An 11,823-nucleotide genomic window follows, 5' to 3' on the forward strand; every position below is an offset into this window, starting at 1 on the left:
AATTTGTTTTAAAACGTCCCTAAATCAAAATGTCGCTTCTACATTTTGTTATTATCACCTATAGTTTTTATAGCTATATAGTTATAGTTAGCTCAGTTGGTAGAGCGTGCCCCTGTATATAGAGGTTTACTCCTCGGCGCAGCGGTTGCAGGTTCAACTCCGACCTGCGGCCCTTTGCTGCATGTCATTCCCCCCTCTCTCTCCCCTTTCATGTCTTCATCTGTCCTATGGAATTAAAGGCCTAAAATGCCACCCAAAAAAGAATCTTAAAAAAAAACAGGAAATAAATAATTATATTTATTTTAGCCCTATAGAAAAAAAATAACAAAATAAATGAAAAAGTATGACTCATTAGGAATTTATTTGAAAAAATATATGTAGGCTATTATTTTATATTGTATATATAGCCTACTCAGCAGAATATTGGAATTATCTTGATTTATTTTTACAGTTTTAAGAAACTAACTTCAAGATTTAGACGTAGGCCTGAGACACGCAACTTTTTAAAAGTGAAAAAAAACTCCTCAGTGTTCCACTTTCGCCTTTGCAGCGAGCTCCATCGTCACACGCCTCTTTCTTCTGGCGCTCACAGCTGCAGCTGCCACAGCACCATATCTGGTCATTTTCTGGCAGGTCGTTAGAGTCCCAGACTTCTTTTTCTTTGAGCAGAACTCTGTAACCTTTTTTCAGCTTTTTTTCTTCGATTTCATTTGGCATGGACGTCACAGTTACAACATCATAACACCTCTTCTAATATTAGCCTATTATTAATATCCAGTTTTATTCTTGCTCTGCCATAAACTTGATTATGACGGACTGATGTTTTTTTTTTTTGTGTGTGTGTGTCTGTTTTCGTTTTGTTAACTGTTGTGTCTAATTATGATTGTAGGCCTACGGTATGTTTATTTATTGTTAAGGACCGCCTCGAAAACGAGATGCTGCATCTCAAGGGTCTAGGCTACGACAAGGCTAAGACATTTTCAACAACAGTTCTGCCAAAACCAAAATTCTTTTGCAGCCAAATTAGGCTACGCCTAATAAAGACATTTTCAACAACAGTTCTGCCAAAACCAAAATTCTTTGCAGCCATCACAGTAATGTTCATTTAACAAGCATGCTGATGCATTAAATACATGAATAGGGCCCGGGTATTATACAAATACTTGTAATATCAACCCTCCTGTTGTCCGCAGGTCAAATTTGACCCATTCTCAAAAGAAATGTGGGTTTCTTTCAACCAAATTGTAAAAAAAAATAGCCTAACGTCGATAGTTCCGTACAACTATTACTCTCCACAAGTAAAATAAATGATCAGTTCACTACTTTCATTGGATTTGGGTGTTTTATTCAATTCTATAGCATTTGAAAAAAAAAAAAAAAAAACGTTGAAAAAAGTGATACAAATGTCGGAAAAAAGCCTAAAAAACGCACGGAAAAAATCGACAAAAACATCGGAAAAAATGACCAAAAACTTCAGGGAAAAAAGTGACAACAACGTCGGGAAAAGTGAGAGTGTGTCGAAAAAAAGAAAAACAAAATGTTGAAAAGTTTGAATTTAAAATGAAAACAAAAACAATAAGCTACATGTTTGTGTCTATTTGGATTTTAAAACTTTGCCCACTCCCCTACTTTCTCTCCCCCGACCTGAGCTCTGGCACTTGACGCGGACTTCGAGGAAACCAAACTACGCCCAGATCCGCTCCGTCTCGTCTGATCTCAGTCCGACACTGCGAGACTCTCCGTGGACATTACGGACGGTGCAGCTCGATTCCATCTGCCATCTGGTGGGAAATGCATCACAACCTTAATTAGGTAAAAGTATGCAAGTATTATCAGCAAAATAGGCTACTCATTGTATAGTAAAATGTTCCCTGTGAATTTTTTATTATCTCTGATGTTTCTGGGTTAATGTGCCTGCTGCATGAATGTGTAAGTAGCATTTTACTGCTGTAGATGTTTAAGGATTAACTGCCTTTTTATATAGCCTACTGTTGGGTAGTTTAATCTATAGCTTATATGCTTCATTTTTAATAAGATCGTCATATGTTTGTAGCGTTGCTCTCCTGTGAGAACCACGTATCTCTAAAAAGTTCTAAAACTTTTCATGGTGTCAGAAAAACAGCCCTGTTTTCAGCTCTGTGACAGTGAAGCTGATCCGAGAGGCTTTTTAAAGACTTCATTTAGCTTAAGAAGAAGTAATTTTCTCAACACGTAAAGGAAGACTTCATCCTTCAGTTTATCACAGACATTCAACATCAACACATCTGGAGATACATGGTTATTATAGGTGGGAATTTCCCATCAGTTTTTTTTATTTTATTTTTGACTTTTTAGTTTCGATTTAGTTTTCAGTGTTTAAAAAAGTGTTTTAGGTTTTATAGGCTATTGTTTTAGTTTTACAGTAGTTTTGTAAAGGCCAGGTTTAATGTCTCATGTATATACATGAACATACATGGTTGAAGAACTGTAGGCATGGCCATGATGTTTAAAGTTCAAATTTGCGCTACTTTAGTGTCTGATGTGAAGCTGTTAAGGCACTGCAGCATCCAGGGGCGATTCTAGGATCAGACCTGTAGGGGGGCTCAGCCCCTAATGAGAAAGTGACAGGAAACAGTGCCTTGCAAAAGTCTTAACCCCACCCCCCTGCTAAATCAGTAATTTCACTGGATAACAATGAATATATGTATTTATTATTATTACAGAGGATAAATGCTAAATATTTAACATATGAAACAATTACAAACAATAAATAAATAAAAAATAAAACTTTCCTTGACTGGGTTACAGGTGTATAGCATTGGCGCCAGCAACACAGGATATTAAACCTGTTTCTTTGAACCTGTAATTGTCCTCTGTCACTAACAGACATGTTTGCAAACTCTAACTTGAAGCACTAAAATTGATTAAAAAAAAAATATAGAATAGAATTTTTTTTTTATTATTATACTGTAATTTTTAGGGGGGCTGAGATCAAATTTAGGGGGTCTTGAGCCCCCCTAAAAGGGTCTAAATCACCACTGGCAGCATCTCATGTCAAGTTTCAGAGTTCAGAAAGTTAAACTTCTGTGGTTCAGTGTCGCAATGAGAGTTGACGGAAATGAATGCCGTCTCTTTTTTCCAGTCATGAAATATTATAGCTAAAAAATCTAAAACTGAAATGATTTAAGTTCATTTTTATTTTATTAGCTTTGTAACCTGGCAATATCGTTTCGGTTTAGTTTTTCTTGAAGGTTTTAGTTTTTATTTAGTTTCAGTTTACTTCATTATTTACTTTACCATAATAACTCTGCTGGAGATACGTGGTTTTCACTGGACAGGAGATGGAAAACTGTCATCTGAAAAGTATCCAAAACTACTTGAGTAAATGTAGCCTACTTGGTAAGATTCCATCAGTGCTAATTGTTTGCCTAAGTATGTGTTAGTTAACTGTATTACAGTTAGTAGTGTGTAACTTCATCTATGTGTGACTAACATCAATGTACCAAACGGCTGCACCGTAGGGACGCTTATTACATACCGGTACCAAGGCATGTACAGTTTCTAACTCAGTCTGCTTTTAATAATTGGTTCAATTACCCTGCACATATTTTATCAGCCAGCAGAGGTCAGTGCTGCCTTGCTAATGGACATAAACCTGCTGCTAAAGAGTGACTTGGCCAACCCATTCTCAATCCCAACTCTTCAAATACTGACACTTAGTCAGTGGCTCATAGCGCCCAATACAGATGCACAAGGCACGCGTTATTATGGATCCCACGCAACTTCTAGGCAAGTCCCGCCCTACGAAGCAGCACGATTGGTTGGGGTTAGGCATTGACCTTGAGTAGTTAAGCTTTGGGTTCCGTTACCTTGCGTAAGCATGGACGCCAGGCCAATAGTAGTGTGTGAACGCTATTGAAGGGCGGGTCTTTCCTAGAAGTTGCGTGGGTTCATTAAAACGCACAAGACACCCTTTAGTGTCTGTATGGGATGCACAGGGCAGAGCAGCAGCATAGTATGAAGATTGACAACGGTAGCAAGTAGTATGAAAGACCAAAATCCGCATTAGGACGCAGGTTGGGGTGGTGGATGGGTCACACAACACAGTACTTTATCCCAAAAGACCAGGGTTCTTGTCCCGCTGCATGTCACTTAAACGTACATTATTTAACCACACTCATTATATTACACTAAATGGTTTTACCCTGCACGTTAAAAAATGACGCCAAATCAGTCAAAAATTGGTGCAAAGTTGTCTCAACCAAGCACGTTGAAAAATGACCCAGGTAGTCAAAAATCGCCGCCGATGGGATTATATTGGAATTAGTTGCAAGTCACCTGCGTCCAACTGAGATGCTAAAGGAGATTTTTTGCATCAGTAACTGACGCCAAAAGCAGCTGACCAAGCGTCTGGTTTTGACCCGTTGGGAGTGTGACTGTGTTTTAACTTGGCTGTTTCAGCTTCGAGATGCCGGTTGCTTGTACACTGTCATGCTACTTCACTGCTGTTGGCCAGTTTGCGCTACTTTGCACAGTGTACTCTGCATATAGTTTTGCATATTTCATATACACTGTACACATTATTGTGTTATTTATAATTATATTTATTCTTGTAAATTGTGTAGATTTTATACAGAACCACTAAAGTAGACAGTTGTTCAGAAGGAATGTCATTGTGTGAATTGAAGGGGTACCTGTCTCCAACACCATCTTTCTTACCAGAAAGGTCCTCTAAATGGGTTTTCAACATGATGGGAGCCTTCACAGCACCAAAACTGGGCTTAGGGGAGCACACCTACCCAGTAAGATCTCTGTGGTGGAAATTCAAGCACCTGAGGGAGCTGCCCATTTAACACTTTATGAGCGTCCATCCACTCTGGCTGTTAAGTTCAGACCATCGCATGTAAGAACAACAGTGGAGCCAGTGCATGGCGCACCACCTGGGGTGCCAGTGGCAGTCAGATCATGGTTTGGATGGACAATTCAGGGTCACAGAGCAACATTCCTCTTCAGCCCCCCCCCCCTTTAAAAAAAACGGGCCCTCCCCCCCCAAAAAAAAAAAAACAAAAAAAAAAAAAAAAAAACCCCACCCAAAACCCTTTCCCCTCTCTTTGCAATTCAGCAGGTGGAGGTAGATGGTTTTACCGTTATGCAATCACAGGATCAGTAGGTACGGATATGGTGCCGGAGAATGAAAATATCTGGTGACCAGTTAAAAAAAAAAAAAAAAAAAAAAAAAAAAAAAAAAAAAAAAAAAAAAAAAAAAAAAAAAAAAAAAAAAAAATCAAAAAATATAATTACCTTTAACATAAAAAAAATTTTTGTTATAATTAATAAAAAATTTTTAATACATTTTATTATATTAAAAATATTTTTAATCAAAAAGGAAATTTTTTTTTTTTTTTTAATATATTTTTTTTTTTTTTTATTTTTTTTTTTTTTTCTTTATAAAAAAAAAAAAAAAAAAAAATTAATATTGCCTTTTGTTTGGAAATTATTAAATAAATTTTTTAAGTTTTAAAAAATAAAAATATTTTTTTTTTTTTTTTTTTATTTTTTTTTTTTTTTTTAATTAAATGTCATAAATTTTAAAATTTTAATTTTTTTTTTTTTTTAATTAAATAAAAAAAATGCTACTCCTTATTTTATTTTTTTTTTTTTTTTTTTATAATATTAAACATTTTCATGATGGATTTATGGTCTCAATCTGGAGTTTCAAGTCTTCTTCAATACAGCATGATATTCATTTTGTAAATTATCGTCCCATTTATTTTAAAATTGATGATAAAGCAGGGGATGCTTTAGGGTCGTGACTACACAACAATCAAGTTGTTTTTGGGTGTTGTCCATGTTTTTGTCTTAAACTTTGATCCTTTCATCTGTGTTTTCATTTTATCAAAGTTCTTTGACACTTGTTAGGCTTAGGTAAAATGGGTGGGATTAGTTAGGGTTAGGGTAAGAATGTCAGGGTAAGCCAATCAGAGGCAGAGTAAGGCAGAGTAGAGGAGGACATGCCCTCACCCTCCTTGGAAAACAATACTTGCTTACGGTAGTCATGTGTAAAAACTACACTGCACATAATTTATTGGCCAACAGAGGGAAGTGCTGCCTTGCTAATGGACATATACAGGCGATGCTAAAGAGCGACTTGACTTGGCTTTCAGCTTCAGAGATGCCTGTTGCTTGTACGCTTTCATGCCATGCTGTTGGCCAGTTTGCACTACATTGCAGTTAAGTAGTTTTATTTTGTTCACATGTACTGTATACATTCTTGTGTTGTTTATGGTTATATTTATTCTTGTATATGATGTTGATTTTATACAGAACCACTTGTTCACCAGACAGGTGTGCAGAAGGAATGTGGTTGTGGTGGTGGAAATAAACGCATTGGAGCTGAAGACATCTGTCTGGTTCTGATCGGTGACCTGCAGTGGATTACTTTTTAAGTGATTCCAGCAAAGAAACAGCAGGGGAGAAACACCATCTCTACAGCTATGTTGAAGGGCCCAATATTGGCTGCATGGCTGGTGTATTTCCTGTGTCATGTTTATCCTGGTAATAAACACCTGCTTACTTACATATCCTTACATAGACAAGTAGCAACATAAGCATACAACATAATTATATTGTTATATAATTAAATATGATATATAATACTGCTAGCAGGTTTTCTGAGCTTTTTCCTTCTGCTTCTTTAACTGCCTTTAATCCATATTTTACCATAGAGGACCTGGTTTCCTCTTTTAATCACACCTGTCAGAATGTCCTGGAATCTGTTGCCCCCTATAACTACAAAAGGTCATATATTATATTCCAGCCCTGGCTAAAATAATTCACCCAGGAATTAAAGAGAGACTGTAGGAGAAATTAACGAAATTGGAGGAAAAATACGTTTTACATGTATTTTATGACATCTAGAAAAACACAATGAGGAATTATCAAAAGACAGTTAGAAGAGAAAAATGCTCTTGCTTCTTTAATTTTAGCAAATCCCTCTTACCCCAGAATTTTATTTTAGGTTAAGGAAGTCCCCTTGTCATTTTAGAGAATTACATTTTCAACAACTCACATCATCTGTGGTGTACCACAAGGTTAAATGTTAGGTCCAATTTATTTCCTATTTTCATGCTCCACTTGGACAAAACCATCCAACGTCACAATGTCTCTATGCAATGCTATGCTATGCAGAAGACACACAGATATATCTTCCCCTGCCACCTGGTGACCCAAAAAGCCTAGCTGCTTCAATTGTCTTAAGATATCTACACTATACGCGATAAAACTTCTATGCGCTGGTCGCTCCATGGATTTCCTATAGGTGGAGCGGATTTGCGCCAAGCTCATCCTTGAAGTTCCACTTCCAGGATTGATCCGGTGCCACAGGGAATTCCGCCGGATGCATGCACGTATTTTCACCAATTTCCGTTTCATTCCGCTTTCTTTTTTTGTTGGAATTTTAAACTCTGGTGGATTTATGAGGGCTATGGTTAACTGCTCCTCAGATCTCTGCAGGGTAAATCCAGACAGCTAGCTAGACTATCTGCCCAATCTGAGTTTTCTCTCGCACGACTATTTTGCAGCGACTCCGTCCAGCGCTAAGCACTGACGAATATGATTGTGATTGGTTTAAAGAAATGACAATAAACCAGAGCATGTTTTTCTCCCATCCCACAATGCTATGTGGAGTAGCCAGACCCTCCTCCGCTCCGCAGTGTGTGGATGGTCTGGCAAAGCGAGACTAAGTTGCCGCTGACCTTTCAAAGGCACAACAACTTCCAGAATGTTCCTGCGCTGCGCTTTGCCTTTCTGCTCTGCCCCCTACCTCACAGTTCTACCACGGATTATGTGTAGGCGGCTTTAGTGATGTCAACTGTTGGATGGCAAAATGTTTCTTCAACTCAACTTGTTTGCAAATATGAAACTCGCTGGCAGAAATCTGGAAATACTATTTAAGCTTGGAACCACAGATCAAAAAATGCTGTACATTCTGGCTTCCTTTAAATAACAACAAAAGATGTTGAACCACGTGTAAACATTTGAAAGCGCTCATAAGGGGGCGCCACCTGTTTTAAACAATTGCCTAGGCCTGGCACAAAATTGGCCATAACTCAATGAAACTCTGTCCAAACATCACCAAACTTGGTGGATATCTTTAACTAAGCTGAAGAAACAATGCTATCTAAATTGACCGAAAGAGGGTGACAGTGTTGCCCAGCACAGATTTGGTCATAAATTAAATGTCTGTCGGATTGCCTAAAACCTGTTTGTTATCTTAATTGCAAAGGTCTTGATCCTGTGGCCGGGTTGGCTCAGTGGTAGAGCAGGCGCACATATACTGAGAGGTTTATGCCTCGACGCAGTGGTCCAGGGTTCGACTCCGACCTGTGACGATTTCCTGCATGTCTTCCCCCTCTCTCTCCCCTTTCTCACTTAACTGTCCTATCAAATAAAGGCAGAAAAGCCCAAAGAATAATCTTAAAAAGGTCTTGATCTTTTGCAGCTTACAACTTCTAAAGGCTTGAACCCTAATATTGCCACTTTCGGTAATATTTATAGCCTGCTTTTATGTGATTCTGTCTTTTATTGCTCTTATTCTTTTATTTGTATTTATCTATGATTCATTTTGTCTTGCTTTTATTTGGCCATACTGTTTGGCTCTCTGTTATCTTGTCTTCTGAGTGTCCTGCTTTTGCTTTGTCTGTCAAAGCACGTTGTAATCTGTTTTTAAAAGTGCTATATATAAATGAATGTATTGTTATTATTACTACATTAAGCAATATTTTCCTGTCAAAAATATTGCTTCATACAGGTTTTTATCACCCAATATTAATTTGAGAATATTCACAGTTTTCAGCATGTGTATATTTTTAACTTGTTTGAAAATATGTCTCTTGTTCTAGTCAAATCCGGTGTGATCTGCGATGAGTCCAAAATGACAATAGGGGTGGAGAAGTCTAAATATCGTAGACTCATTAAGGTGGATTTACGGATCAATGACGCCACCAGCGCCGCCTGCCGCCTCAGCTCCAACAGCACTCACTTCTTCGCTGAAGTCCCCCTCAACGGTTGTGGCACTCAGATCGAGGTAACGCAGGGTCATTGGTTTCATTACCTGCTGTGCCTTTCCCTCAGCTATTGGTTTTGCTTTTTATTTGCAGTATGACTGAATGCATAACCTTTGACTCTGCAGGAAAATGGTGAAAACCTCATTTTCAAGAATACAGTCACCTTAGTCAACAACATAAACGACGTGATCATCAGGAAATGTCTGCTGGAGCTGAAGTTCGAATGCACGTACCCCAAAAGTGTAAAAGTGAAACAGAGCTTCAGTGCACACAGGAAGAATGTCGTAGAGTCGGAGAAAGGCCTCGGCACGTTCACCTACAACTTTGAATTTTATCCTGATAAGCAGTTCCAAGCCCCGCTTACACCAGATTCATACCCTCTGGACTGTGATAGTGAGCAAACGCTTTTCATGCAGATAGAGGTCGCCTCCTCAATAGAAAACATTGAGCTGTTTGTGGAGTCCTGCAGTGCGTCACCATACGACATTCCAAACTACGAGACAACCTACTCCATCATTGATAAAGGGTAGGCATGAGTACACCACAAGTGGACTTATAGATGGTAATTAAATGTCTCTCTAACTTCGACCAGTGTTTCACTTTGTAGATTGATTTTCTTCTCTTACCTTAGACGCTCATCTATGCAATAGGACCATGTCAGGATGTTAAAGTGAATGCTTCACTTACTTCATCTTTGGCATTATATACTTCTTTTCCTTACGTTGTAAATAACTTCAATAGAATACCTCTGTCCCTAAAATATCACCCATTGTAATACACAGAGTTACAGAGGCAATATTTCTCATCAGTTTGTTTTGTTTTGCTCTGACTAGGTGTAAAGTGGACCCGACTGTTAAAAATTATAGCCGCTCCCACGACACAAAATTCAGGTTCAGCATGGATGCCTTCAAGTTTATCGGCTTGCATGACCAGGTAAAGAATGGACTATGTGGTTAGACTGGAAGAAGAACTTTGTTAGAGGCCAACGTGTTGGTCATGGAGCTTCATCAGGCTTCAAATACACTATGTGAAACAACAAATACATGAATCCACAGGGCATTAACAACCAATTTAAGAAGAGGACCTGATTCTCTAAACACCTGAGGCATTTATTATATCAATAATTGATAAACGATAAATAATTAAACATCCCTTTAGCAATTCCAGAAATTGTAAAAAAGCAAACAATTTTTTGAAGAATTAGTTTAGCAATGTGCTTTTGTTTCCACTGTCAAAGCACTTTGTAAACTATTGTTTTTAAAGGTGCTATACAAATAAAGTTATTGTTATTATTATGTCTGCTGACATAATGACAGCGTGTTCTGTTGCATTCAGGTGTACATCAGCTGTTCAGTCATAATCTGTAGATTAGGAAGACCTGACACCAGGTGCTCGCAGGGATGCATCAATTCCAGAAAACGACGAGATGATCAGCAACATCACGTCACAAAGAGAGAGGTTGTCACTCAGAGTTCAAGGCACTTCGTTTCCCAGGGTCCTCTGCGCTTAAGGAGATCAGCAGAGAGCCCCGGAAGCCCAGGTATGAAAACACAGTGTTTACCCTTGTTTGAGTCCCAGTTAGATTTCGGACAAGCTCAAATTGAAACTGTGCTTATTTTCCCCCAGTCATCAACCTGAATCTGAACCTGGTTTTCATCGCTGGATGTCTCCTTGCAGCCGTTGGCATGATCAGTGCCGCAGTCGTCTACAAAGCCACACTATCAAGGGTCAAATACCAACCTTTGTCCGCATTTGAAAGTTAAGACAGCAGCGTGTGCAGGATACCAATCATGTATTAACTACATTTGACTACATAAAGCAAAGTCATTACTCTTAAACTAATGCTATGCTATGCCGCAATTGCTTCACAATTAATCCCTATAATTTCTCACATGCAGTCTAGTCTTGGAGAATTAAATAACAAGAACATGATTAAAATATTGTAGTAGATCAAATGCTGTGTAACCAAGCTCTTCAGCTCAGCTCTGTTGTTAGCCATCAGGATGAAGTTACAGGTGACAAGTGTGGCTGTGAAAGAGTACTCAAGTTGATTCCCAAATCAAAAGATTTAAACATTAAGGCCATTTCTACACAGTTGTCCAATCATGTATTCTTTATGTATATGTAGTGACATACCTTTGAGACATTAGACACAGCCATGACAAAAACAAACTTAAACTTAACCTTTCTGCAAAACTAGAACTAAACTAAAATTAGCAAACACACTCTGAAAACTAACTAAAACGAATATAATATGAAAATAAAATAAATTGAACATTCAACTATTATAACATTGCAGCTGCTGGTCACTTGGGGTTTTTACTGTGATTCTGTAAGACCATTGGAGCCCATGTATCTTACAAATGCTTCTACTATTATGTATTACACTACGATTTAAAACGTAAAGTATCTTGCTTGATATGTGTAGTCCTAACCATTCATAATCATTCCAATGTCATCATTACATGACAAAAGCCCTTTATTGCTTAACCAAAGTCAACAATCATACACTTGTTTAATGGATCAATAAAAAAACATATTCTGTTGCATATATTTTTGCTTTTGTCCACTTTAATTCTCTTTCTTTCTAACACACGAATACAATCTTCTCCCATTGAATGTGAAGCATGTCTGCTGTAAATCAACTGTTGCTGTGCTGCAATAGTCTCTGTTTTTCTCTGAATGTTAGATACTTGGCTCCAGCTAGCAGGCAGACTGGATGGAAAGGAGAAGCTGGTTCTCAGTAGCCCGGTCCAACTGTTATGTGACTTTTGGAAGG

The 11,823-nt window shown here is 38.0% G+C and overlaps 1 protein-coding gene across 4 annotated transcripts; it reads left to right on the plus strand.

Annotated features, from left to right (window-relative positions):
• Positions 1–1,690: 1,690 nt before the first annotated feature.
• On the plus strand, positions 1,691–11,583 carry LOC120556077 (ZP domain-containing protein-like). Of its 4 annotated transcripts, none has more exons than XM_039795457.1 (7): positions 1,691–1,812; positions 6,304–6,534; positions 8,880–9,064; positions 9,170–9,570; positions 9,878–9,977; positions 10,380–10,584; positions 10,671–11,583. In XM_039795457.1, exons 2-7 carry the CDS (start codon positions 6,474–6,476, stop codon positions 10,805–10,807), a joined length of 1,089 nt encoding a protein of 362 aa, XP_039651391.1. In that variant the 5' UTR covers positions 1,691–1,812; positions 6,304–6,473; the 3' UTR covers positions 10,808–11,583. The 4 variants fall into 4 exon arrangements, with proteins under 4 accessions (XP_039651391.1, XP_039651395.1, XP_039651393.1 ...); XM_039795459.1 differs by having other exon boundaries at positions 1,692–1,812; positions 6,321–6,534; XM_039795460.1 differs by having other exon boundaries at positions 1,693–1,812; positions 6,325–6,534.
• Positions 11,584–11,823: the final 240 nt, after the last annotated feature.

The sequence above is a fragment of the Perca fluviatilis genome, chromosome 3 (assembly GCF_010015445.1).
Source record: "Perca fluviatilis chromosome 3, GENO_Pfluv_1.0, whole genome shotgun sequence".
In the NCBI taxonomy this organism is placed as follows: domain Eukaryota; kingdom Metazoa; phylum Chordata; class Actinopteri; order Perciformes; family Percidae; genus Perca; species Perca fluviatilis.

What these genes read in the sequence shown, in the direction of transcription:
- LOC120556077 (XM_039795457.1), top strand. Translation starts at nt 6,474, where the DNA reads ATGTTGAAGGGCCCAATATTGGCTGCATGGCTGGTGTATTTCCTGTGT. An exon ending in GTTGTGGCACTCAGATCGAG is followed by an intron (nt 9,065 to 9,169) that starts GTAACGCAGGGT and finishes TTGACTCTGCAG; the next exon opens with GAAAATGGTGAAAACCTCAT. An exon ending in AGAGAGCCCCGGAAGCCCAG is followed by an intron (nt 10,585 to 10,670) that starts GTATGAAAACAC and finishes ATTTTCCCCCAG; the next exon opens with TCATCAACCTGAATCTGAAC.